Raw genomic sequence first — 24,771 nt, forward strand, 5'->3', positions numbered from 1 at the left:
GTGTGTGTGTGTGTATGTGCATGTTTGTGGTGTTTCCAATAGCTTCTCAATCTTAACTGTCACACCTCAGCCATCTAAGGCATGCGCCTGTCTGTCTGTGTCTTGGAGGCCCCAGGGGTCCTGTTAATACCAAGTACAATAACTATTCAGTCTGAAAGACACTATCTCTCTCTTTCACACACATATACACACACACACACACACACACTCAGAAAGCCCACAGGAAGCAATATGCACGCCAAGGTGGACTTAGTTTTTAGCCAGTCTGGCATTACACCAATAACCCTGCCAGAACAAGCCAAACCTGACCAGACCAAACCAGAGCACTGCTGGCAGGTGTTTGGTTTTTTTAAAACATAGTTTTATTATGAAATTCATCCCAAGAGTCATCCAGGGCTTTTCATACATCCATCAAACACACTCACTTGATCTTGTGCGTGGTTGCTGCATCAGTCCTTGTCCTCCCGATAAACTTTGTATAAAGACCAACGTTTACTTTCCTTGTGCTCATTTTAGTTGGCAAAATGAAAAACAGAAATACTAATCTGTAATTCCTTCATAGCATCACAATACAAGAAATGTAGGATGGTAAAAAAAGTAACTGATGTTTACATGTTATTGTTAAAACACATCTACATTTACCCCGAGATATTATCACTCAAAGAAAACAGCAATTCCAACTTGAAAGGCTGGAAACAGAATATGGTTGGCATTGTTTTCTAGGAAAACATCAGATTTTAATTATTATTTTGGAGTCAATAACAAATTGTATTGATTGGCTGATTGATTAGGTTGTTTCCGCTCTTACTGCTGTATCACAAACTAAAATAAACGAAGAATCTTTTAAGGCAACGATATTTTTAATGAATGGATTATAAATGCCTTTTTCTACAATTTTGATTTATTTTAGGCATTTTTTGTTAATAAACTACTATTGTTGTTGTTGTGTTTTCAGGCACATAAACCACAACATAAAATAATTATTGGTTAATTTTCAAGTGTTTTGCTTCTACTGATTGAGTAGGAAAATTTTTTGATCAGTTGAGGTTAGCAGCATTAACTGGTTTATTTATTATTAAATTAAATTAAGCTATTAAATATAGTACATACTATAAGCTTCATTGTAATGATAATAATAATAATAAATATTTTATTTTATATTTTATATTTCTTATTTCTCAATCTGACATTTGGACATTTTGTTTTAAAAAATATACATATGTTTTACATATAGACAAACATTGGATGGAATATATATATATATCATTATTGATCTTAAATATCAATATAGTGTACTGAACATAAAAAGGTCTTTTTTAAATGCAAGGAAAGTTGTGTGACACAAAGTATATATCACACAAAGTATGCTTGAAGGATCTTAAACTACTTCGTTGTCTCCTAAAACTGAAATTTTACTCTTTTTTGACAGAGCAAAATTGTGTAAGGTTTAGATGTCAGATGATTCCAAATGTTTATGTTTGCCGAACAAAATGTCTTTAAACAATGTGTAACAGTTTTCCTAATGACTGTGATGCTTGATTTTACATTGAAAGGCTCAGCGGTGTAACTAGCTAAAATACAGTCTAACCAATTCTGTTCCGCAATTTCTTTTTCACTCTTTTCTTAAGTGTGAATTTATTAAATAAAGTCAAACAGAAAACATAACAAAACATTACATTTAAAATAGGGAAAGAAACTGCATTTAAGAACCATGTCAGGTGGTGTAACCAGATTAAGCCCATTGGGTTTATCTGAACTTTTATATATTACTATTGTGATTAACACCTAAACTCTACTATTTTCATGCAACTACTTTTATACTCTATAAACCAAAGATTCTATGTTTTTGTGTACAATTTAAAAAATAATAAAAAATAAATAAATAAATAAAAAAATAATATTTGTTATTTAAGACATGACTTTTTGGACACTGTTTTTTTTATAAATATCTGGTAGATATGAATTTTTAAAGTAGTGATTACAACACAATTTCAGGCCTGATAAACAAAGAAATTGTTAAAACCCTAAAAAATATCTAAAATACATACAAATGAAAGGGGGATATTTATGAGAATGTGGCACGTGCTTTTTAAATATTGTTTGTCAGTGAGCCATAATCTATCACTCAGTGGGGATCAGAGTGAGTGTGTCTGTCTGCTCATCAGAGAGAGGTTTCTCTATGAAGTCATATGATGCAACCACATGGATAAATCACTGGGACCAGTCCTTTAAAACTCCAGTATCTCACAGTATGTGTTTGTGTGTGGGTGTGTGTGTGCTTACCTCCCACTTCTTAACACCCCCGCCTCTCCTCTCTGTCCCTGCTACATCATGGACCTCAGTCCAGCCTTCTTGTACCTCCCTCTGAGAACGGGACCAGGGCTTCTTCATAACGAACTAACCTCTAATGTTTGTCCTGCTTTGCCTCCAGCAGTCTCCCACTGTAAGAAGTGGTTAACAGGTTATGCTAGCCGGGCCGTGGCAAATGCGCTTAAATGACCCTTGACAACCACGGCGACCTGTTAATGACCGAACCGTCCTGTGGTCGTGGTCTCTGAGAACTGGTCAGTTTATGGTCACCCATTAATGTCTGGTTTGGGGTTGTGGAAGCAACTCCATTGGCCACTATAAACTAACAACAAGCATCTCTGCAAGGACTGGCGGCTGGGACAATCATGGGCTGTATTAACTAGGGTCTCACGTTAACAAAAAGTAACCTGGGATTGAATAAATTAGCCTTTCAATTTGTCAGACTTTGATTTGTGTACAGCATTTAATTCTTAAGGGTATGCAGAGAATTAATTTTTTTTAATATACAGTATAACTTACAGGATGCTGACACTTTAAATCTGTTTATGCCGGATCTTCCTAGCAAAATTGTACATTTGAAATTCCCTTTCATAGGTGGTGAAATGGTGTGCTGTGTCTGTTTGCATGTACAGAATGAATTAGCAGTGTGTGTATAATTAAAATTATTAAAGGCCCCCTGTCCTTGCAAATGTTGTGTTATAATTTGTGTCACACACTGTTAGATTAAAGTATGAGTGTATGTATCAGCTGAATTACTATTTATTATCAATTGTTAAAAAATTCAAAACTATTATAACGATGATGCTGCATCCTGTGAATCAGTGAGGTCAGTCCATGTCAGTAGTTCTCAGCAGTAGCTATTCATCAACCAGCTTTCACATCCTCCCTTAGTGGGAACACTGACGCACACTATGTTCTCACTGTGGCACTGAGAGGAAGCTCTTTTCTGTTGATGTATTGGTAACTGCCAATCCATTTCGGTTGTGCCGGATTCAAATTTAAAAACTGTTTACTAGATGTCAAAAGTAGTCTGTTATCAGTTCACTCCGAAAATGTCAAACTCCCTACATATTCCAGTGGCCACCAACGTCAGTACGAATTAGCTAGTGTAATCCCACACATGATTATGTGGAATTTTTTGGACTTTCTTGAGGAGCTACAAAACCTCTCATTATTTTGTAAAAAGGTTGATAAAGAACTGCTGAGCCTGCTTAAGCATCAGAGAAATTTTTAAAAGAAGTGAAGTGAAGAAGTGAAGAATAGCAGCAGAGCGTGAAACCAGTGGCAGGAATGTGTAGAGTGTCACGTCTCCCTGTTTGATCACATGCGTGCATGTGCATCCTTATGCATGACATTAACAAAATGGGAACCCATTCATAAGAAAATTTACTCTAAAAGAAGTAAAGCCCTGCGCAATGCGTCAAACCTATTTTAAAACGTATTCTGATGGGACTAACAATACAGTTGGTGTTGAGAAAAGAAATATTTAATAATTTACATGATCATTTTAGCATTTTGACTGTCGTGAAATGACAGGATATGGCCTGGACATTGACATCCCGCTTGTGTAGCCAAAATGAATACTACTATTTACCTAGCTGTCATTACAAGGCTTATTTGGTGAGATCTTACTCTCCTGATGGCTATAAATATTTTCCCGATGTTGTAATGATTCTCAAATTAGCTTTTTGCGTTATGTTTCAGTTAATAATATCAGCAAAAACAATTTTTTGACCTCTTCCATTTTCCCATAAGTTCATTATATTGAACACGGAGCTAAACTAAGAAGAGGGACAATTGAGGGAAAACACTCAGGGTTCCACTTTAAATTAGCCCACATATGTGATGTGAGTGGGATTAAAATCACTAAAGAAGATGGGTAATGGTTAAATCAACTCATTTTCCCTAAGAAATAAATCCAGTATGCCGGGACTTTAGGTGACATATTGTTTAGTGTTAAATGTAGGGATCAGTTCACAGTGAATATCTTAACTATGGTTGCATGACAGTCGTTTCCCTGTTTGGAGCGTGCGCTCCAATTCACGTGCACTGCTCTGTAGTGACACATACATAACTTTAATGCCAGATCCACACTGTGTGTTTTATCTCAGGCTCAGAGTGACCATGTGAGTGCAGAGTGGAGATGCCAAAAGTGTGCAGGTTGCCACAGATAAACTTGGGTCAGTGCAAATGTGCATTTCAGGATTAGACAAATCTCAGAGTTGGAGATGGATTGTTAATTCAGTACACACACATACACCCTCACTACTACTTTATTTAATAGTAAACTGTCTCAGAGAGAAAAATGCTTCCTTTACTGCATTTTGTGTATTTTCTTTTTCCACCTGTGTTATGCTATGTTTGCTATGCCTTAGAAGGAGTGTTCGTGTGCCTCTAAATCCATGTTTTCATCAGTAATTAAATGAGAAAGAGAGCAGCTACCTAGTTGCTGTGGGCTGGGCTACAGATTCATAGTGACTCACCTGAACAACATGAGAGGACTGGGCTTTGTGTAAGGTGAGAAGCAGTGACACAGCATTAGATGAAGAGGGAGCAAGAGAGAACATGCACTCCAAGTCACGCAACACTGTTGACAGGTTGTCTTTGTGTGTTTGCTAAACACACAACCTGAGACACAGCTGGAGGGTTTTAGTGGAGGAGAATGTGTAATGTGTATGAAGTGTGTGTGTGTGTGTGTGTGTGTGTGTGTGTGTGTGTGTGTGTGTGTGTGTGTGTGTGTGTGGATGTCTGGGGGGCCTGATCTAACTGGAGAGTCACTGGGGAGGATGTGAGGCTAGGGAGTGTCCAGTCTGGCTGGGTCAGTGATGGGAGTTGCTTGACTCCTATCTTTGGGTCAGTAAAGAATTTTCCTCTCTGTCTTTTTCTGTAAGGAAACAAGTGTGTGAAAATCTTTTTTATTTTTATTATTATTAATAAAAATGTTAAAGCACCTGCTTGCTAGAACACGTGAACTCATCTGTCACCTTTAGAAAGGACACTAATCTCAAGACCACTTTTTTGTTGCCTTACATGCCACTGTCCTATCCTCCCACGTTCTGTCCTATACCGCTTTGTCCTAAACAGCTCCGGACGTTTCATCCCCACCCAAGGTTTGCCAAGATTGCTTTGCCACTATATTGCATAATTCCAAACTGACACTGTGCGTCACTGGGAGCACCCTTCCTACACACATACGCACGAGTGTAAACACATGGACTAGACAGAGTACACATCAGCCCACTCAATGGACCTACCTTTATTTACAGGGCTCATACTACTGACTTGTTTGATCCCATCGGTCATTTTAACTCCATCTCGTTCAGTGTGTAACACTCATTTTGGCAGAGGGAATGCAAAGTTGCCGGACCTTTTCTTCACAACTGGATCCTGTTCAGTGTAAAACAAACATTTTGATCTGTGATGACACAAATAGTTCCCTTGTTGCGCACACAAAATAACTTTTCTGTTGAAATTTCTATTGCAGGACTGGTATAGGTTTAACAAAAATATTATTTTTCGTGTTCTGCCCTGTTTAGCAAACCATTTCAACCGCTGAATTGACCTAAATGGGAAAAGAAATTTCTCTTAAAAACGGCTGCACCATAAGAAATGTAAAACAGGTGTCTGAAATTCACTTAAACCACTAATAGTAATTATTTATTATTATTATTATTTATTTATCATTAAATTGTGCTGACATGGAGATTTCCCCTTTTGATATGTTCATTTTGGTGTTTCTGTGTAATTGAGTTTCATTGTGAGTGTGTGGGGCCTTTAGAGTTTCAACACAGCAGAATTGTGGATGACTTTCTTGGTCTGCAGAATCTAGAGCAAAAACCTGAGCTGCCTTTTACTAAGTAGGAGAAATCCAACCTGCGACTCTTCTCCCGTTGATTCCTCTGTTTTCTGAGTGAAAGCCTAATAGTAAGGAGTAAATAAACAAGAGCCAGAAATGTAAAACAGACTAGGTCCTATAAAAGACAGCGGGTCCTCTAGTATGCTAATGTGTCATTGTTGAAGCAGGGACAGTCAAACATGAATAAATTATGTCTGGGAAGAGTCTGAATTTAGAAGCTGCTTCTTCTGCTGCCACTGCTACTGCTGCTCTTTGTTTCCTGACTTTTCTCTTGGTATACATCCAGAGCAATAGGCAAATGGCTACACTTGGTAATTTGTACACACATGGCTGAAAGTGCTGGTACTTTAACTTAAAAAAGCAAAAGGTTTAAACTGACAAAAGTAACTGCCATCGACCACACTCTAATCCATACTTAACAGAACAAGCGTGTTGCTTTGGTTTTTATATGCAACATATCATTTTACATCTTTGGCGTACGACAAATTAAAACAAGATGGACAAAAATATTGGGACCCATAACGTAAGCCTTTCAAGGCAATCAATCAAGTGCTCTACAACTTCCACACTTTTCAACTTTTCTTGGGGAAACTGTCTATTTTTGTCTGACTGAGATAGAGCTCTCTGACATTTTGCAGTATGTTTCTCTCCAAAACACTCAGATAATCATCAGACTTCATTGTTCTCTAATCACTGGGGTAAATAGAATTTATGGCAAGAAATTGTAGTCTAATAAAGAAAACACAACTTTTGTATTCAGTTCATAAATTACTGCAGACACTGTGGTTGCTTCATTGCAAAAATCTGTTTTTATGCATGGTCAGGTCATTCAGTGCTTAGTGAACCATAAATTCAGTGCAAGAAACTGACTTGTGCTGCTATCGTCTCCTGGGATTTCACAGGGGTTCATACAAGGAAACATTGTTCCCTCCAAATAATTGGTTTTATTTATTTAGGGTTGCTTCGCCCAGATTACCTTTACATAAATACATATGTATTTGACTGAAACATAACACAAAAATAACACATATACGTACAACAATTTCAAAATGTTATTACTTATCACTACTAGTATCTGTGTTTGAGATATCGTTTGAATGGAATTTAGTTTGTGGCACAGCATTAAAACGTTTTGGAAAGCATTTAGAAAATTCAACGGCAACGCATACTTTCAGAAATACTTCTGTTATTTCCCTGTAAAACGTCATTCTACTGAAGAAATGAAAAATCATTGCCAGTTTTTCCTTTATTTACTTTTACTCGTGCAGCTAAATCCAGCAAGGTCAGCTAAAGCCGCATTTGTACAACTTGAAATTTCTAAAAGAAAAAAACAATATTAGTAAATGTAGTCACAGGAACGTCAAGCTGCTTGAACACAGACTTCACAATGCTTAGCAGATATTTTCTTTTTATCTCTTTCTCCTACCCGTGTTCTATGTATGCACACAACAATATGAAAAGGCAATTATACTTTTCACCATAGGCTGATCCCTAATAACCTAAGACAATTATCTGCTCGAAATATCCTTTCAGTCCACTTATTTATCACCATTTCTATCAATATATTTGTCCAGGCCACCTTACAAGATCTTTCTAGAACAAGCAAAAATTCAGCCTATATATAATAAAAAGCAGAGGAAAAGTTCCACTGCTGTAGAAAGTACAAAAGAATTAAGGCCTAGATACTAGCCCACATATAACTGTCTTTATGTTATCAATCAGCGGTGACTCACCACTGTCACTTTCTCCCTTTGCAATTAATGAAGGGTTCTTCCTCTGACTCAAAACTACTTCCAACAGGTGGATTAACTCCCACTCTGTTTTTCACTCCTTTCTTTCTTCCTTTTTCTCCACTTTCTGTCTCTTTTTCTCAGGGACCACATATAGCATCAGTGACCTTGGCAGCCTATGAATGTGGCTCCGTGGAGTTTCCCGAACCACCTTACCCAGACCAAATAATTTGTCCCCAACACGAAACACCAAAACTAGGCCCAGATGCTGAGCAGGTGGGCGTGGAGACCGCAGGCGAAGACAGAGGGGTGGGGTCAGGAGGCCTCCAGGGAACTGTCTCTCTCTGGACCATCATCACCAAAGTCCGCTTGGAATCTTGTATGTGGGTAAGTGCCTATTGCTGGCCATACATATTGTAGATGAATTGCAGCATCTTTGCAGAGTAAAGCTGTTATAAACATTTCTTATGTATTAGTTGTGGTCACAACTTTTACCAGTGTTCAGGCTTTGAAGTATTGAAGTATCTCTGTCAGGTGTAAACCTTATATTTCTCAAATGACCACCATATATATATATATATATATATATTTTTTTTTTAAAAGATGGTATAAACATGGAAATTACCAAAATATATAACATAATAATAACATATTTTTTATTTGGGCTGGTTCAAAACATATATGCCAAGGACTTGAAAAGGTGCACAAGTCAGACTTATTTTTATTAAAATGTCATTCATAGTGTAGAAAGTGAAATTTTTATTTTTTTTTAATAATTTCCTAAAACAACCATTCATTTAAATAATGTAGATCATCAGACCGTAAAGGCTGTAGTACCGCCTTTTGTTTTGCAGTTCCTTTACCAGTAAGATTTTACGTGAGAAATGACACAAATTCACAATTACTCTGGGTGAAAAACATATTCATTGATAACTCATTTGCTTGGAAACCCCAGCTCCTTAACTTGAATTTCCCCTGTGCAGTGTCAGTGGTTTCACACCTCTAACCAGCCTTGTGGCTGCTGAGAAACATGAAACATTTTCACTCTATTACATCTTTTTTCAGGGCCAGAACAGAAATATTGTGCCTCTTTATAATATAAATATAACGCAGTTACATGTTAATATGTATAATTCCATTTTGCTTTCAGTCAATCATAACAGTGTTGTGTTATGCCTAGACTCATGTCTCAGACTTACCATGAAACCAATGCAGGACGCATAAAGACACAACTATGTGCAACAGTGATCAACACGTCACTACAGAGTCTTGTCATGTTCACTATAATTGTCAGTTTATTTTTTCTCGTCATGAGAACCACAGAACTGCTGAACAGTGAGAAAAGAGAACTGTCACATGATATGAGTGTTATCATTCTTTGTTATCTGTTTCCTTGTTCTGTATAATGTGGAAGGGCCTGAGATGATGGGGAAATACAGATTCTCAGCCACTTCACTACTGGGCGCTTTACAGGAACTTAACAGGCTTTTTTAAATTTTAACAAACTAAATTTTACAAGCAAGAAATATTAAAGTGACGCTGTTACATACACTGCTTTCCACAAACTGCACTGTATTGTAATTAGCCTTGAAGCTTCCTTATTGTTTGTAATACATTAACTATACACACACGTACAAACATGCTCAATGTTCGAGCATACATGTGATCTTATGGTTTAATGAATTTCTAAAGTATTGGATAATGATACCTTTGCAATACATAATTGTACTATGGTACTTAGTAATGGCATTTTATTGTATATATACACTAATTTAGTAACCCCAACATTAAACTGTTGCTTTGTATGCTAAATATTACATTTATATGAAAAAGCAATACTCTGATAGCAAATACTGTAGGTCTTTCTTCTTCCCCTTTCACTCAACTTAAAATAAAAGTATGTTTTTAAATGAAACACACAACGTCTTAATATACCTAAATCCCATTTAGTGTGTGTAGCAGGTACACTGATCCTCATCCTCATCCTCATGAAGTTCATAGAAACTCTTTGATTTAAAGGTGCAGCATATTGCTTTTTCTGACTTCTTCTGAGCCAAGCTGCAGCCACATCAGCAGCAGCACCATCATACTCTTAAGGTGTGGCATAGGAGTCCATGTCAGTGGGTGTGTGTGCCACCCAATCCCTTTGGACTCATCACTTCACCCGTTTGACCTCAGCCAGGCACAGCTGAGACTTGTCAGCTCTGCAATTGGAAACACCTGTTGCACCCACGGTTTCAGTGTACCCCTTCTAACAACCCCACCTCCCCCTTGTGCCAGCCTCCCACCTTCTGGGTGATCAGACATGACAGATTACCTCTTCTCTCCTCTTTCCTTTTTCGGTGCTTCCTACTCTATATTTTCCCTTTTGGTTTTTCTTTTTTGTTCCGCTTAAAACCTCTCTATCACCTCCTGAAGAGCACCACTTCAAGCACCACCACTACGCAGGTGGATGTATTTCACTACACACCCAGACGCACACAAACAGAGGCAGGACTATTCAGTGGAGCAGCTGCCAGGAAGATTAAGGCACATCTCCATTATAAGAAAAAACTGGCAGATTTCATCAAAGACCGCAGTGTTAACAAGAGAGGAGGGTGTCCAGATTAAAGATGCAGTCTGCCAGGTTCTGGGATAGCACCGCCTCCTGAGAATGATTGTTTGGGCTTGTTGTTGCTGCCATGGTTGCTAACTACCCACTAATCATCTTCTGGCTCAGCCATCCAGCTACATGTAAGTAATGTGGCTGTGATTAGTCAATTATGTTCTTCTGGGAGAGAGATTGAAGCTGTGACTTTGTGCATGTTCCACCTAGACAAGTTCCAATGCAGAAGTTTTAAGGTATTTTTTTTATTTGCTGCCTCGTCATATTGTAGGGCTGTGTGGGGCTTGAAATCATCCTAATCCTATATGTAATTATAACTTACACTGATTATATCTTCAGCATCTTCTCCCATGTCCTGTGAACCCCTACTCTCACCCTAATGCAACAAAGTAATGAGCACTGAGCACCTCCAAAAACGCAGCATTTTTTGGCAGCTGTTTTCATCGTGTTAATTAAGTCTGTAACCCCCTACACACACACACTGCTTCCTCGTCCTCATGTTTTGGCGGTATGAACTTGGTGAACCGACCAAGTGCTGAGGATTTATTTTTCTCAAATCACTTCAGTTTTTTTCCCCAGTAAGCCCCCCCCCCCCATTCAAACAGGCTTCATTGTTTTATAGCTACAAGCCCTTTTTGGCTGTCAGATATTGATATCTTGGTTTATTTGGACCCCCCTGGGCTTGTTAGCACTTATTAAATTTTCCAGAAACCCAGGATTCCACATGGCCAAAGAGGATTGGAACCAAGCTATTAGCAGTGCAGTGTGTTGATATGCTGTTTAGAGCTGGCAACTGGTTTTTCACCTTCCCTTGGCCTGTGTTTTATGTGTCCATGAGCGTTTAATAATCTGAGGGATTTAGGTTCTCATAAATCCTTTCCGTTTTATTCCCATTAAGCACGCTGATCACACAATCCCAGACGTCAAACAGTGCAAGCTCCTTTGGATCGTGGACATTGATATTTTTGCTCCATTAACACTCCTGCCACCATGGACACATGCTTCTAACATTAATCAGTATCAGGCAAATATAGCATTTTTACAACCAATCTACTTAATACACAATGAAAAAGATTAAATTAAACCAACATGCCTAAATACAATGTAATAAAAATCCTTAATACACTGTAACAACTAACATCTGTCCCTTACATTGAGCTCAGATTTATTAGCATGATGGAACAGAAGCATGTGTTGCTAAAACAGTATTCGGCAGCACATCACATCAGGGAGTGCTTTAAACACCAACAGCTGAGCAGCATAATTGAACTTTGTTTGTATGTGTGCCTGTGTTTCTGTGTGAACAGGGTGCAGGTACGGCTATTGGAGAGCTCCCTCCCTACTTCATGGCCCGGGCAGCACGACTGTCCGGTGCTGACCCCAATGACGAAGATTATCGGAAGTTTGAGGAGATGCTGGACCAGACCCAGTCTGCACAGGTGACACACAGCTTCATGCATCATCTTCAGCTTCTCAATTTTCAACTTCATCATCCTCTAATACATAACTACTCTGATTTCCTGCTCTTCCTCCCAACAACAATCATCTTGTAAAGCTGTAATGTTTGCTTCTACTTGCTTCACTTCATCACTTCGTCTCCTTTGCACTTGCACTTTAGCCCTCGTTTCTTATTACTCTATAATACACCCATTTTATATCTAAAAACATTCGTTTTGCCGTTATTTAATTTCATCAGGTTAGTGTTTTGCCATCTCCCTTAAAAGTGTGTAAGAGATTAACCACATTATATCCTGTGTGTGTTGGATGTGTTGATTAATGGCCGAGTTTCACCTCAGTGTCTCAGCAGTACAGGAGGAATCAAGTGTTTTCACAACATTATGACTTAGACATCACTAATGATGGACTAAAGTAAAACATTTCCTCATGTCCAATCCTTTGAAATTGTACAATCCTTGAAATTCCCTGTAAAATGTTCTCATATCAAACATCCCTGCAAATGTTTCAACAATCAACAGCTTACTGTAAATATTTATTTTTCCAACCTCTTGTGATTATGAGTAGAGGAAGAGAATTCAGGGGAGATATGTGTGTGGCTTTGTAAAGCTGTTTCACCAGGACCATCTGTCCGGACAGTCTTCGTCCTCAGGAAGGCTTTTCTCTGTCCAACAAAATGGGTCAAATAGTCAGACAGGTCAAGTGTAGTAAAACAACTGCATCTAACTGGTTTTGACTTTACAACAATCACTCTCGTGTTTGCAAATAAACTGTAGCAAACAGTACCAGACTGTTAACAAATAAATCCTCTGTTTTTATGTGGGTATTCTAGATGTCAAGGGATTACAGTGATTCAGAGGAATGTTTCCTTTTGTTTACATTGTGCATTTCACTTTTCAGCATACATACAGGATTAGCAGGAGTCCAACGTCAGACATGAATCATTCAGGGCTGATATACTTTCTTTGATAATTCTTTGATAACTCCAAACAAATTGTGGAAAGAACGTCTCTCGTTAAAGAATATAATATATCATGTTTCCTTACCATGTATATGTGTTTTTCTTCTTTCTGTATAAGCAAAAAAATCTTTTTTGTTGTTGTTGTGTTAAACCAGCATTATCTCTCAGTGGCAGATACACAAGTCGGTGCTCAACCAGTCACCGGCGTTTTTCTTTGTCTCCCACACCACACTGTTCGGGAATTCCTGGTCCTTCCAGAAAATCCTTATCGTAATAGTTTTGTAAAAACTAGATTGGCAGGTGACTTAAGGTGTAAACCTGTCCCTGAGTGCTCATAAATGACGTGTCGTATGTGTGTATATTGAGCACTGTTCTTCTAGAGGGAAATATTGCATCAACCACTTCTTTCATTATCAGTATAATTTAACTGACTCCCAGCACACAAACTGAAGTAACCTTCTCAGACACTAATACTGAAACACATTCAAGGAAGTCACAAAAGATGTGGTGAGAAGAATCCGTGTTGCTATTCCGGGCACTGTATGTAAGGCTGCTACTGATGCTCTGGACAGTCAGCTAAGTTGGCATCAAGTGAAGCCTCTGCATTCTGACCACATGTGTGAGACTGGAGGTCTGACATCAGTTACTGATAAAGTGCTGCTTCCCGCAGAAACTGTGAGAAAAGAGCAGAGACAGTGGAAGAGCGGAACAAACGGACAGCATGAAGACGAGGAGATGTTGTCTAAGTAATCATCTCAGCGTTGAAGAGCTTGTGCGTCTCTTTTCCCAAATTCCCACACTGACACAGGAGGAGCATCGTCTGTTTGTCCTGCATCCATGCACGGACAGATTAGAAGTGACGGTGAATGCTGCTGTCTCAGTTAAAGTCTCGCTCTCTTTCTGACACGGTTTCTCTTTCTGTCCCTTCTTCCTATGCTCTTATTCTTTCTCATGCACTGTGTTCGTGCATTGCGCTTTCTCTCTCTATGTCTGATGATATCTGGCAGCTGCTTGTATGTCTGTACTGTGTGCTTGTATGATTGGACAGAATCTGGAGGCAGGTTGCTTGCACCGGTGAAGACCTGCCACATACGGAAATTTTTTTTTCTCACCAAAGCTTTTACCATTACTTGGATGTTCACAGGGTTCCCTCTTTTACTCCAGGAGATCTCAAAGAACCTCTCAGATTTTTACATTTTACACATTTTAAGGCGGATATGGAAGCAGCCATCGAGTCATCCAGTGTGGATTTGTGTTCAATTTTTTTTGATTGAAAGATGAAAACCAGTAGTAGTAGACCAAAGTGGAAACAGACTATACTGGGATTGGACTGGAAAAACTGTGGTATCGTTGGATCATTGTGTTTAGACAGGAAGTGGTTAAATTTTGTCATTAAGGATGTGACCCCCCCCCCCCCCCCCCCCCCCCCCTCAACCCTGTCTTCGTCCACACACACACAAACACACACACACTCTTTAGCAGCAGAACTGGGGTAGGATGTTGCTTTCGTCCCCTCTGATCTCCAAGGTTTAAGGTGCCAGGAGTTTGACTTAAACCCAGTGGTATTTCTCCCAGCCTGCACGTGCCAACTTCCTGCCACAAGTGCATGTGATGCACAGCAGCGGAGCACTGTTTTTTTCTCATTCATTCAACAGAGCTATTCAAGAATAATGAAGTCATGCCTTTTCTAACGACTCCAGACGCTGATGTCATGAACATCAGCTTTTTTCCCCTCTTAAATCTTTAGCTCAGCACGAGAGCACTTGGTGTCCTGAACAGGAATCCTCAGTATCGACACAGACCATATTGGAGCATCCGCATGGATTGAGTCCGTGATAGCTTGTAACCCCATAATGACATTATTTCCTAGTTTGTGTGTGAGTGTGTGTGTGTGTGTGTGTGTGTGTGTGTGTGTGTGTGTTTTTCATCCGGAATAGAAAGGGTTAACAGGCTGTGAATTCTTGATTGCCAACTCCCAGGATCGTATCTCCTGTAACTCAAATCAGGGCCATCTGCGCTAGGCGTATGCCTGCCTTCCCCCCTGGCCTACTGCACTCAAAGGCTCTCTGTGCTGTGGTTTGCCCAGCCCCGTCACGTGACTTCTCTGAAAGTGCCCCCTCCCTCCTCCTCCCTCTTTATTTCCAGTAAACTGTTTGAAAGAAGGGGGGTGAGTCAGAGTAAAACCAGCTTCCCTTTAACCACAGCTTGTTAAAGAATTTGTCAACGTGGACTCAGGGGTGCTTTTTTTTTGTCTCTATTTGTGTGTGTCTAGAGAGATTTGAATGTGTAGTTCATCTCCTTACTTTTTTCTTTTTTATGAAAGGGGACTGTAGCTTCAGTTGCATCAGGACTTCTTAATCACTCCACTTCCTGTACCAGGGAGCGTGGGCGTGGGCTTGTCAGGAGTTAATGAGATGAACTTTAGCCGTTGTCGTGTCGGGGGGCTCGCGGCCACTCCGGAGATGTGTGTCTTCTGCGTGAAAGACTTTCATTGAGAAAAAAAAAGAAAACAGAGAGCGGGAGAGAAAAAATGTGCGTGGGTGTTGACTTGTGTATAGGCTATGCATAGATTTTTCCTTGTCTGACACTTTAATTTTCCACATGGAGCAGAGTGCCTTGTTGCTGCCTGCTTTTTGTCGATGTTTGAACTCTGGACCCCATCATCCCTATCAAAACCTACCGAAAACAATGTGTTTGCTCTGCTAACATGTTCACAATGAAAATTCCTTTTATGAGAAAACCTTATGAGTAACTTGTCATTAAATACCAAAAAAGCAGATATTGCATTGTACAGTAATGCACTGTAAATATAAGGCAGGCTAAATAAAGAACAAATCATAGTAACTGCAACAACTTCAGACTTGCAACTCATCCTGTCAACGTTTAGTAATTAACATGTCATAAAGTAATGGCACTGGTTAAAATACAGAAACAGTTTTTGGGTATCAAGTTCAAAAAACATCTTTCTCTTTTTCCCGTGGATTTTTCTAATAACTGTCATCACCCAGCAACTGTAACCACAGATGTTTAAACTGTCATGTTAAATGCAGAGCTCCTTTTGTTCCATCCTTACAAAGCTCCTGTACCTATTGACTAAAAGTAATGTTATGCCCAGGGTGGCAACATTTCTTACATTTGCAATAGTTCATAGATTTTTATGTCATTTTTTTAAAAGCCTTTTTATTTGACAGAGTTTTATTTATGCAGCACAACGTGGGAACATGCTATAAAGATTATATCGACAATAAGAAAATATCAGTAAAATGATACAACGTGCTTATTTGCTAAATTGTGCCACAAAAAGTGTATGAGTAAAAAAAAAAGTGAAAAACATCCAAACCTATAACAGAACAGAGTATTTTTCCCCACAGAGGTCGTCTCATGTGGAGTGGTTGGCCAAACTGCTGAGTAAAGCATCGGTGTCAAACAATCAAACCTGGAACCAAAACCTTTATGGTTTTAATGACACCGCACCCTTGACAAGTTCTTCCATCCATCCATTATCCTTATCCAGGGTTCCAGGGGTGCTAGGGATCCCTTGGGCAAGAGACCGGGTACACCCTGGACAAATAGCCGGTGCATCTCAGGTCCTTGACAGGATCTTAAAACATTTAATTGCTGCTAAGCCTGAGCCATACACGCCAGGGGGTAATGGGGGTGGAAGGGTGGGGGTTGGTGTGGTGGCAGTCACTCCTTGGCAAGCTGCCTGGCAAAAATGGTGATTTTCTATAAGCCGCCAACAAAAGAGTCGGGATGTCTGAACCCCAGCCATTTAAGATAGATGCTTCTCTCGTCCAGAAATACAGAATAAAGAGAGAGTCCCAAGTACACAGTTACTATATAACTATACTAAATCACAGTGTCACAAGATCACACACACATACAAACACACACCCTTCTACACCCTCCCCTCACCTCCACAGGGACCCTTTGTTCACACTGCAGTGATATTTTAATGCTTGATGTCACTGCATGAGCCAAAAAAGCTTGACTATGGCACCTCATGCAAACAATACATGTGTCATGATGTCAGGAAACAAATGGGATTCACAGGCCATCTCCATGGCACTGATTGGTTCTGCAGGGCTCGGTTTATGCTGCACAAGCAGTGGTTGTCAGGTGTCCCTGGTCCAGACACGGTCCTTAGAGGTTCAGCTCTAAACTAACCATACACATTCCTTCCCTCCCTGTCTCCCACCAACTGAGAAACTCACACATACTCCCTCGCATAGATTTACACCCACCCACACATGCACACACACACACACACACACACACACACATATGCACACACATTGGGGCAGGCTAGAATTAAAACTACAGCCTTGTCCAAGGAGAAACCTTCACGATTGGACATCAGTAGAGGCAGAAATTCAAATTGTGAACCAATCAGACTCTGAATTGCTTCGCTCCCCCCACCACCACCTTATTAGGCGACCTCCCATGTCTCTCAAATTTCCTGTCCACTGGGTTGCACCCCATAAAGAATGTCATCAGCACTGTACTGGTTTTGTTGACCATATTAGGTATGATCATGTTTTGCCAGCCCCCTTCTGCTCTTCATTTTTTCAAATGAATAGGATGTTTTAGAAACAGAGGCCTTAACTATATGAAAGATGAAAAAATATTGTCTTTTAATATTAAATAAATTAGATTTTTATCTTATTTCTTTTTTCAGTGATTTTTTATGGTTGCGAAAAAGATGCCTTTAGATGAAAAGTATCTACTGGACATAGAGCAAATGTTCTTAAAGCATATTTTGATGTTAAATAATTAAGGACAATCTACTGACCACTATTTATTCAAGGGTTTCATTCTAAAATGTAATAGATCTATTTGCCAATCACTCCATAAAAGGTTAATGAAAAACAGCTTGAAACTTTGTAGAAACATTAACAATTTTGTTCAGGAAAACTAAACAACTTTATAAATGTCTGAAGGTGAATTATGGTATTACTTTTAACATAATTGGTTCCAAATCAGCTGTTTGCATTTGTATTTATTTTTGGTTTAAACAGAACAAATAGAAATAGAATGAAAACCTTTGTGTACAAATGACAAAGAACTGTATTTGTAGTTATTATTAAATAAATGTGAATTTTTGCATTAAAACGTAGAGGTCACAAACATATAACGACCCTGAATTTTATTCTGAAAATCATGTGGGTAATGTTAAACATCAAAATAAATGTGTCCACCCTGTGTAAAATATAATGTATACATTTGTCCCCACAGCAGAGACATTTAGAGTATCAAATAATTTTTTTTGGCAAATTTCCGTATAAACCACTAAGAATATACAGTATTTAAGTCTTTATTCTGCTAAAGATGTATTTAGAAAGAGACAGAAAATACCAAATAAAACAGTGTGTAAAACAAACTACTCATCTAATATGACAAAAATAATTTATTAAGTCAATAATTAAGCATAAATACAAGAAGAATTTCTAGGCATTTAAAAAAAGGCTTCAGCATTATAACAAAAGCGATATTGGTTTGCAAATAAATAATAATCATAATGTTTCTTGTTATTAAAGTGCAAGCAGGTTTAAAAAAGCTCAGAGAAATAATAGAAATAGTGGGAATAATAATAAATTATAATCTGTGCAATTTTTGGCTGTGAGGTCTATATTCTGTCAGTGTATTTGTTTCACTAAGGCCTACAAATGAAAACAAAAATTGGCATTAAAGTTTGGAAATGCAATTTTCAACATCAGACCATAATATTAAAAGGTATATGCTAAAATAAAACAATTTTCATTCAACAATATCTATCAGCTTATGGAAGCAACATTTTTTATTTACCTAGATATTGAATGTCTTCCCAAAAAAAATTTAAGGTCCCAGATCAGCGGTTTCTTTTGCATTCATTCCCATTGTGTTCCCAGAAGTAAAATCCAAACAGATTAAAGCTCCTCTTCCCATAAAAGGTATATTGAGGAAATGTGTGTGTCATTGCTGTGAAAAGAGGCTTTTGTGGATCTGTCAAGGGGAATAGGGCAAGACCAGCAGAAAATGTAAGAATTTGTGAGTCACTGCAATGGCCATAGTGTGTTGTCTTGCTCTCACATTCTCAGTGACAATGGAATTAAAAACTGGCACTAGAGGTAAGATTCAGACATGATAAAACCAGTTTATATTCTCCTATAATGAAGAGACATGTTTTAGAGATGAGCGTTGTATTTCTTGTAGAATATGCAGCAGGTGAATCAGTGCATTTCTGCCAGTTACTAAGACATATTTATGTTGGCATAAGGGTCTTAAATTTAGCACAATTTCATCTTGAAACCTTTTTCATTAAGGCATTTAAATGAATATATTTCCCCAAAAAAAACAGTTTTTATTATTGGATAAAGTCATGTTTTTTGTGATGAATATGAGCTTTTCCTTCTCTAATAACTACTCGTCAGATGGCATTCTCACATAGGTGTTGAAAGATGTGGATAAATTAGAGGGAAAACAGTTTAAAACATGTAAAAACTGGAGTTTAGAACATTTTACGAGTTCAAATTAAACAGTTAAACTTGAGAGGACTGAGAAGCAAATTCTACAATTTGCAAACAGAAAATAACTCTGATGCACTTTCCATTAAAATAGACATATTTTGAAGCTCTAAACTATTTGCACTGCTGTATATCTAATTTATAAGAGTCTAAATATATGGTTTGTCAGTTGCTATGTCCTTCAATAAATTATTCAAAGTTTTTATAGTAGAAATCCTCCCTCTGTTGCTGCTGCTTTCAGCACATTTGGAAACAAGCACACATTAAAAAATGAGGTTATTCAGTAATTTTTCGTTTTATTTAAACATCAACGTGTTTTTACATTTAAAATGGAAAGCTTCAATGTCAGTATACAGACAGTACTTTGAACATATTCTGAAACTTTAACATTCAAAGATGATGGAGAAGTCCTAAAGGCAGATCTTTGGTTATTCCAAATTAAAATATTGTAAATCCATAATTTGTTTTAATGTGAAATTTGAATGGGGTTCTAAGTAGTTATTAAATTCTCTCCAAAAATAAAATTTCAGCTGGCTATGCACATTTATTTCACACTCTTATGTGATATTCACTCTTCCGTAACCATGCTGAAAACAACTCTCTGCTCTAATGTGGCCCTGCTGTCTTTAATTACAATGTTTTAGTAGCTCAATTACTTCTTTGGATCTAAACAATTGTATCTATAAATCTGAAATTAAAATAATTTGTAAAGAATCAACCATATGGAATGCAGAACATCAATAATCCTTTTAGACACTTTTAATCTGGTATATTCCTTTATTTTTAAAGACCGCACATTAATTATCCAATAAAAAGTCAGTACAATAAGAAGAAGAAAACATTTTTATTTTGCAATTTTTGTTTTTTAAAACTCTGAGAAGAAGGTTTGAGATGTGTCCTTTTAAAATATTGTCTACATTACAAATACAGTAAACATACAGTATAATAATCAATATCAGCTAAACTCAGATCTCTGGATGTTTAATCCTATGTTTTTGTCTTTTTCAGGACTTTGCCACCAGAGCAAAAGTAGCGGTGCAGAAACTCATTCAGAAGGTCGGGTTCTTTGGGATTTTAGCATGTGCTTCTGTAAGTAAAATCACCAATTATCTATATATTTTGCATTAGTCAAACATTTTGTCATGTCCATGTTAGCCCCACATAAACATCTGTACATTAATGGAGGGAAATTAGCAGGTAATTTAATCTTATGAAAAGTACATTGATGATGTATCAGATATTCTGATGGCAACATAAGTGGCCTTCAGCTGTTATACCTACACAACTGTTAGATTAATGCTCTAGTGGAGTTCAGTATTTAGTTATAATTTTTCCTATAATACATTTTCTCTGTGATTTGTTTTGGATTTCTTCAGTTAAATTTAGAAAATATAACGTCTAATCATGTATATTGTTTTCTCCCAGATACCAAATCCCTTATTTGACTTGGCAGGAATAACATGTGGACATTTTCTGGTTCCATTCTGGACATTTTTTGGTGCAACACTCATCGGGAAAGCCGTTATCAAAATGCACATTCAGGTATGATGCATTTAAATACTAAACATGTGTATTAAGAGTGCCACAAAAAGGCCTAATAAAACAGTTTAAACTTAGTATTTAACACCACTAAATACCAAGTATTCCGCTCTCATCTTTTCTATTGAAGACAACAAAGAAACAGCAACATTTATGTGTGCCAAATAAGGGATTTGCATACATGTTACATGTGGTTCAGAGGGAGAAGTGTGTTAAACAAGGAATTACACTCATGCATAACATCTCTGTAATGCACTGAGCTGCTACTCAGGAGGCCATTTTGTGCAGGCAAAGTAGGGGGAGTCAACCATTTTGTGACTGCAGCTGCAGCAGCTTTTAGTACGTTGTGTAGTAGACTGGTCTATGGCAGGCGCTTTTAACATTAAACAGCTCGACTGGATATCTGTTGCAGTAACATGTGATTCAGTTCTTCCTAATCATTAAGAACATTTCAGATATCCACAGTGACATCTATCCTATTAACAACTGTCAATTCAGATATCCACGGTGTCAGTCTTCTTAGGACAAATTACATTAATTTTGTCATTCATGTCTACTAGGCTTTCAGTTATTAGATATCTACATCATTAATTTAGGTATCCCCCATTGAGTATTCTGGATATCTGCAAATCAAAGTCACATTTCATATATTGACAATGCGATTCTCAGTACACATACACATGAACACAAAAGACTGGCAGAAGTGACATGATTCGTCCTAAGAAGCATGACTTTGTTAATATCTGACATGACAAATCTCAGATATTATGGTATGTTATGTTAGCTCAAATGTTAAAATGGCTACTTATACATCTTGAGGGGTTTTAGATGTCTTAATTTGTATTTTGACTAATGAAGTCGTATATGTAGATATCTCAACATAGAATTTCTAATAGTAAAGCGGATATCTTTAAATCCTATTCTGACTAGTGAGACTACAATTTTAACTAAGAGAAATGCTACTATGGATATCTAAACATAATTACAGATAAGAGTGTGATTTCATGTAATACTAAAACCACTTGCCAAACTGGTCAAAGTACATTAAGAATATATCAGAAAGTAAATGATACTCTTGAATAAGAAACTGCTGGTAGGAGACTTGGCATTACAGACATTGTTTTAATACTGGAAAATCCTCAATTTGCATCCAGGAATTTGCAGTATGTCTGTGATTACCGTCAGGGGCTCAGCTTTCTGTTTTCTGAGCAAATACTGGAATGTGATCATTGTGACACACAGAGGAAAGGTTAGGAACAAGGCACTTTTTGCCACTCAGCTACATCCACCAAAAAGGTAATGATGTGGGGGTGTGCAAGCTAAAGCAGATAAACATTGTCTGTGGGAGGTGAAGGAGAAGATGGGGGGTGGAACACACACACACTCACACACACATAGGACCAGATTACACCCAGGGGTCCCAGGGGCCCCTACTGACATAGGTGTGTCCCTCCCCATCTCATGGAAAGAAAGACTTCACCCAGCCTGTCTGAGGTCCCCAGTCTTTCCTAAAGTTGTTTCATTTTTTTCAAGCTTAGGTTTAGCTGCTAATGCAAAGGATTCAGTCATTTACTGTGTGCAAGCAGAAAGCAACAAGTGTTAGAGGAAGGCTCACTGGAGAGCAGGTGACGTTCTCCCTCAAGGGCCAAGAAGAAACAAAAGGGGATTTTGGTGTGTGTGTGTGTGTGTGTGTGTGTGTGTGTGTGTGTGTGTGTGTGTGTGTGTGTGTGTGTGTGTGTGTGTGTGTGTGTGTGTGTGTGTGTGTGTGTGTGTGTTCAGTGTGCTGCGCAGCTTCAATGCTTCAAAGACTGTTTTTGATCTGGCTTTGTACCTGTGCTTCAGGTGTGTTCTCACCAGTCTCCAAGGAGAGGCTTTTTTATTATTATTCTGTTTTGTCTTTTATGCATTTTAAGCTCAACATGTGAATATACGCCGTTGAATGGTTAACGTCAGGGGCTTTGTGACGCAGCAGGTCACCTGAGGATTATGGCTGATGTCATGGAAATACACATTTCGGGCCCTAGAGATAGGTGATTTTGGTCAGGACAGGTGTGGAAGAGGCAATATACTTTATTTAGCAAGAGTGAAACTGGAGATGTTTGAAATGTGAAATAAGAACACTGATGCTGTGAACTTAATTTATCCATTGTCGGGGTTGCAAGAACACACTATTTTCAGCAGGGTGCTCCCATTTCCATATTACTGTGAATTTACTCAGTGCATCTATTGTTTTTTATAATAACTAGGTCTGTAAACTTCTGAGAACTGATATCCTATTTCCTCCTTTACGTGTTGTTAGTTTTGTGTGATGCATTATGAGTGTGATGTGCGTAGCTTTTATCAGCTCTATCAGTTAACTGAAATCTGCGAGTCAAGACCAAGTCACCATCAATTTCCAAGCTGACACATTTAAGGCATCTTAGTCAGCTTTCCTGTGTTGATCGTTTTGCTGTCCCTACCTCCTTGCTCCTTGAATAGTCACGGTCTGTTAAAGAGATATGTGTGTTTAAACTAAATATTTAGGTGCATTACTCTGAAATGCCCTTGTGCACATGAGTTTTAAAGTCCCCGTAAGGCTCAGAATTTTTTTTTTTTTGTTGCCAGTTTCTGTGCCAGATTATTGTTATTTTTGTGACGCTCCCAACATGTCGACTGCAAGTCTTTCATTTATTCTGTTTAACCCACACTGTCGTCCTGTAGATAAAAGAAAACTATATCTCAAACTTTCAATAAATATAGTAACAAAGCACTGATCAAAGGGCAGTGTTGCATGCAAATTGTGGGTGGGGGGGTCCTTGTGAGTTATCGGCAGTGTGACTATTTAAAAGTCATATCCCGGCACTGACACAGGAGATACTATTTTTGTAATCGTACAGTTTTATTTTATTATACTGCATATTTCCCATATAGTTTTACACTTTACACAACTTTACACCTTTATTGTTTTTCTTTTATATATAAAGAGGTTGGTGAGCTTCATATATAGGTACTATACTATATTAACTGTTTAAATAGCCGGTCAGGGTCCAGCTGAATGATCATCCTGTCACAATATCTCATAATAATGTAATGTTCCATTTGTTCAGTACTGTATAGACGTTTGCAGCAAAAGCTTCGATTGAATTCTAGGTAAGATTGTATGTGTCCACATGGTTAATTGAAGCTATACATTTATAATGAGTGAAATATTCAAGTCCAGGATGACACTTTTATGGCTCCATCACTACACAAAATGGAAAATTCTAGATGTCTCCTGTATCATTTTATACACTTTTCCCTGTAATTCGGCAGCATATATTTAGTATGTTTGGAAACCTTGGGATCTGGACTAGAATTTAAAATAAAGTTCTGTGGGTTTCAACAATCCTTTTCTGCACAACACAGTTTGTAATGATGGACCCGCCAAGCATTCTGTTGGGTTTAGCCTTTCTAATGGCATGTTGAAAGCAACCTAGATGTTACTGGATCAGCCCGCATTTTTAGTTGTGAAAGCGTGTGTTTGTTTGTGAGAATACAGTCACCTACAACAACTCAGAGGACAAGCGAAGGACTTTGAATAAAATGTGGTCATTTAGTAGGAGCGAGGTCCTGAGTCCCACCCCCCCTCCAGAAGGGCACATGGCTAATTTGAGATGGAATGACTACAATACCAGCCAGTCTGTCTCTTCTGGCCCGGTGACTAAGCAGGAATCAGAATGGACAGGGGTCGATCTGTAGACCCCCTATGAAGGAGTGACACATTTTCATGGAGTCCTCCACTCCTCTGTTCAGACACACACACACGCAGACGCACAGGGACCCAGTGTACTGTG

General features: G+C 38.2%; 1 protein-coding gene across 8 annotated transcripts in view; it reads left to right on the forward strand.

Annotated features, from left to right (window-relative positions):
* The window catches only part of LOC137109162 (vacuole membrane protein 1-like), a 55,895-nt gene that overhangs the window by 11,836 nt on the left and 19,288 nt on the right, over positions 1-24,771 (forward strand). For 7 of the 8 annotated variants that reach the window (XR_010912279.1, XM_067494637.1, XM_067494639.1 and 4 more), the window contains 4 exons: positions 8,041-8,283; positions 11,809-11,940; positions 20,429-20,509; positions 20,846-20,962. Coding sequence is in view for 7 of the 8 variants with exons in the window: in XM_067494637.1 (XP_067350738.1) it covers positions 8,041-8,283; positions 11,809-11,940; positions 20,429-20,509; positions 20,846-20,962 (573 nt within the window). In the remaining variant the exon portion in view is untranslated. Of the gene's footprint in view, positions 1-8,040; positions 8,284-11,808; positions 11,941-16,288; positions 20,363-20,428; positions 20,510-20,845; positions 20,963-24,771 lie in introns of those variants that run through there. The other variant, XM_067494641.1, reaches the window with a different exon arrangement.

This window comes from Channa argus, chromosome 24 (assembly GCF_033026475.1).
Source record: "Channa argus isolate prfri chromosome 24, Channa argus male v1.0, whole genome shotgun sequence".
Classification (NCBI taxonomy): Eukaryota; Metazoa; Chordata; class Actinopteri; order Anabantiformes; family Channidae; genus Channa; species Channa argus.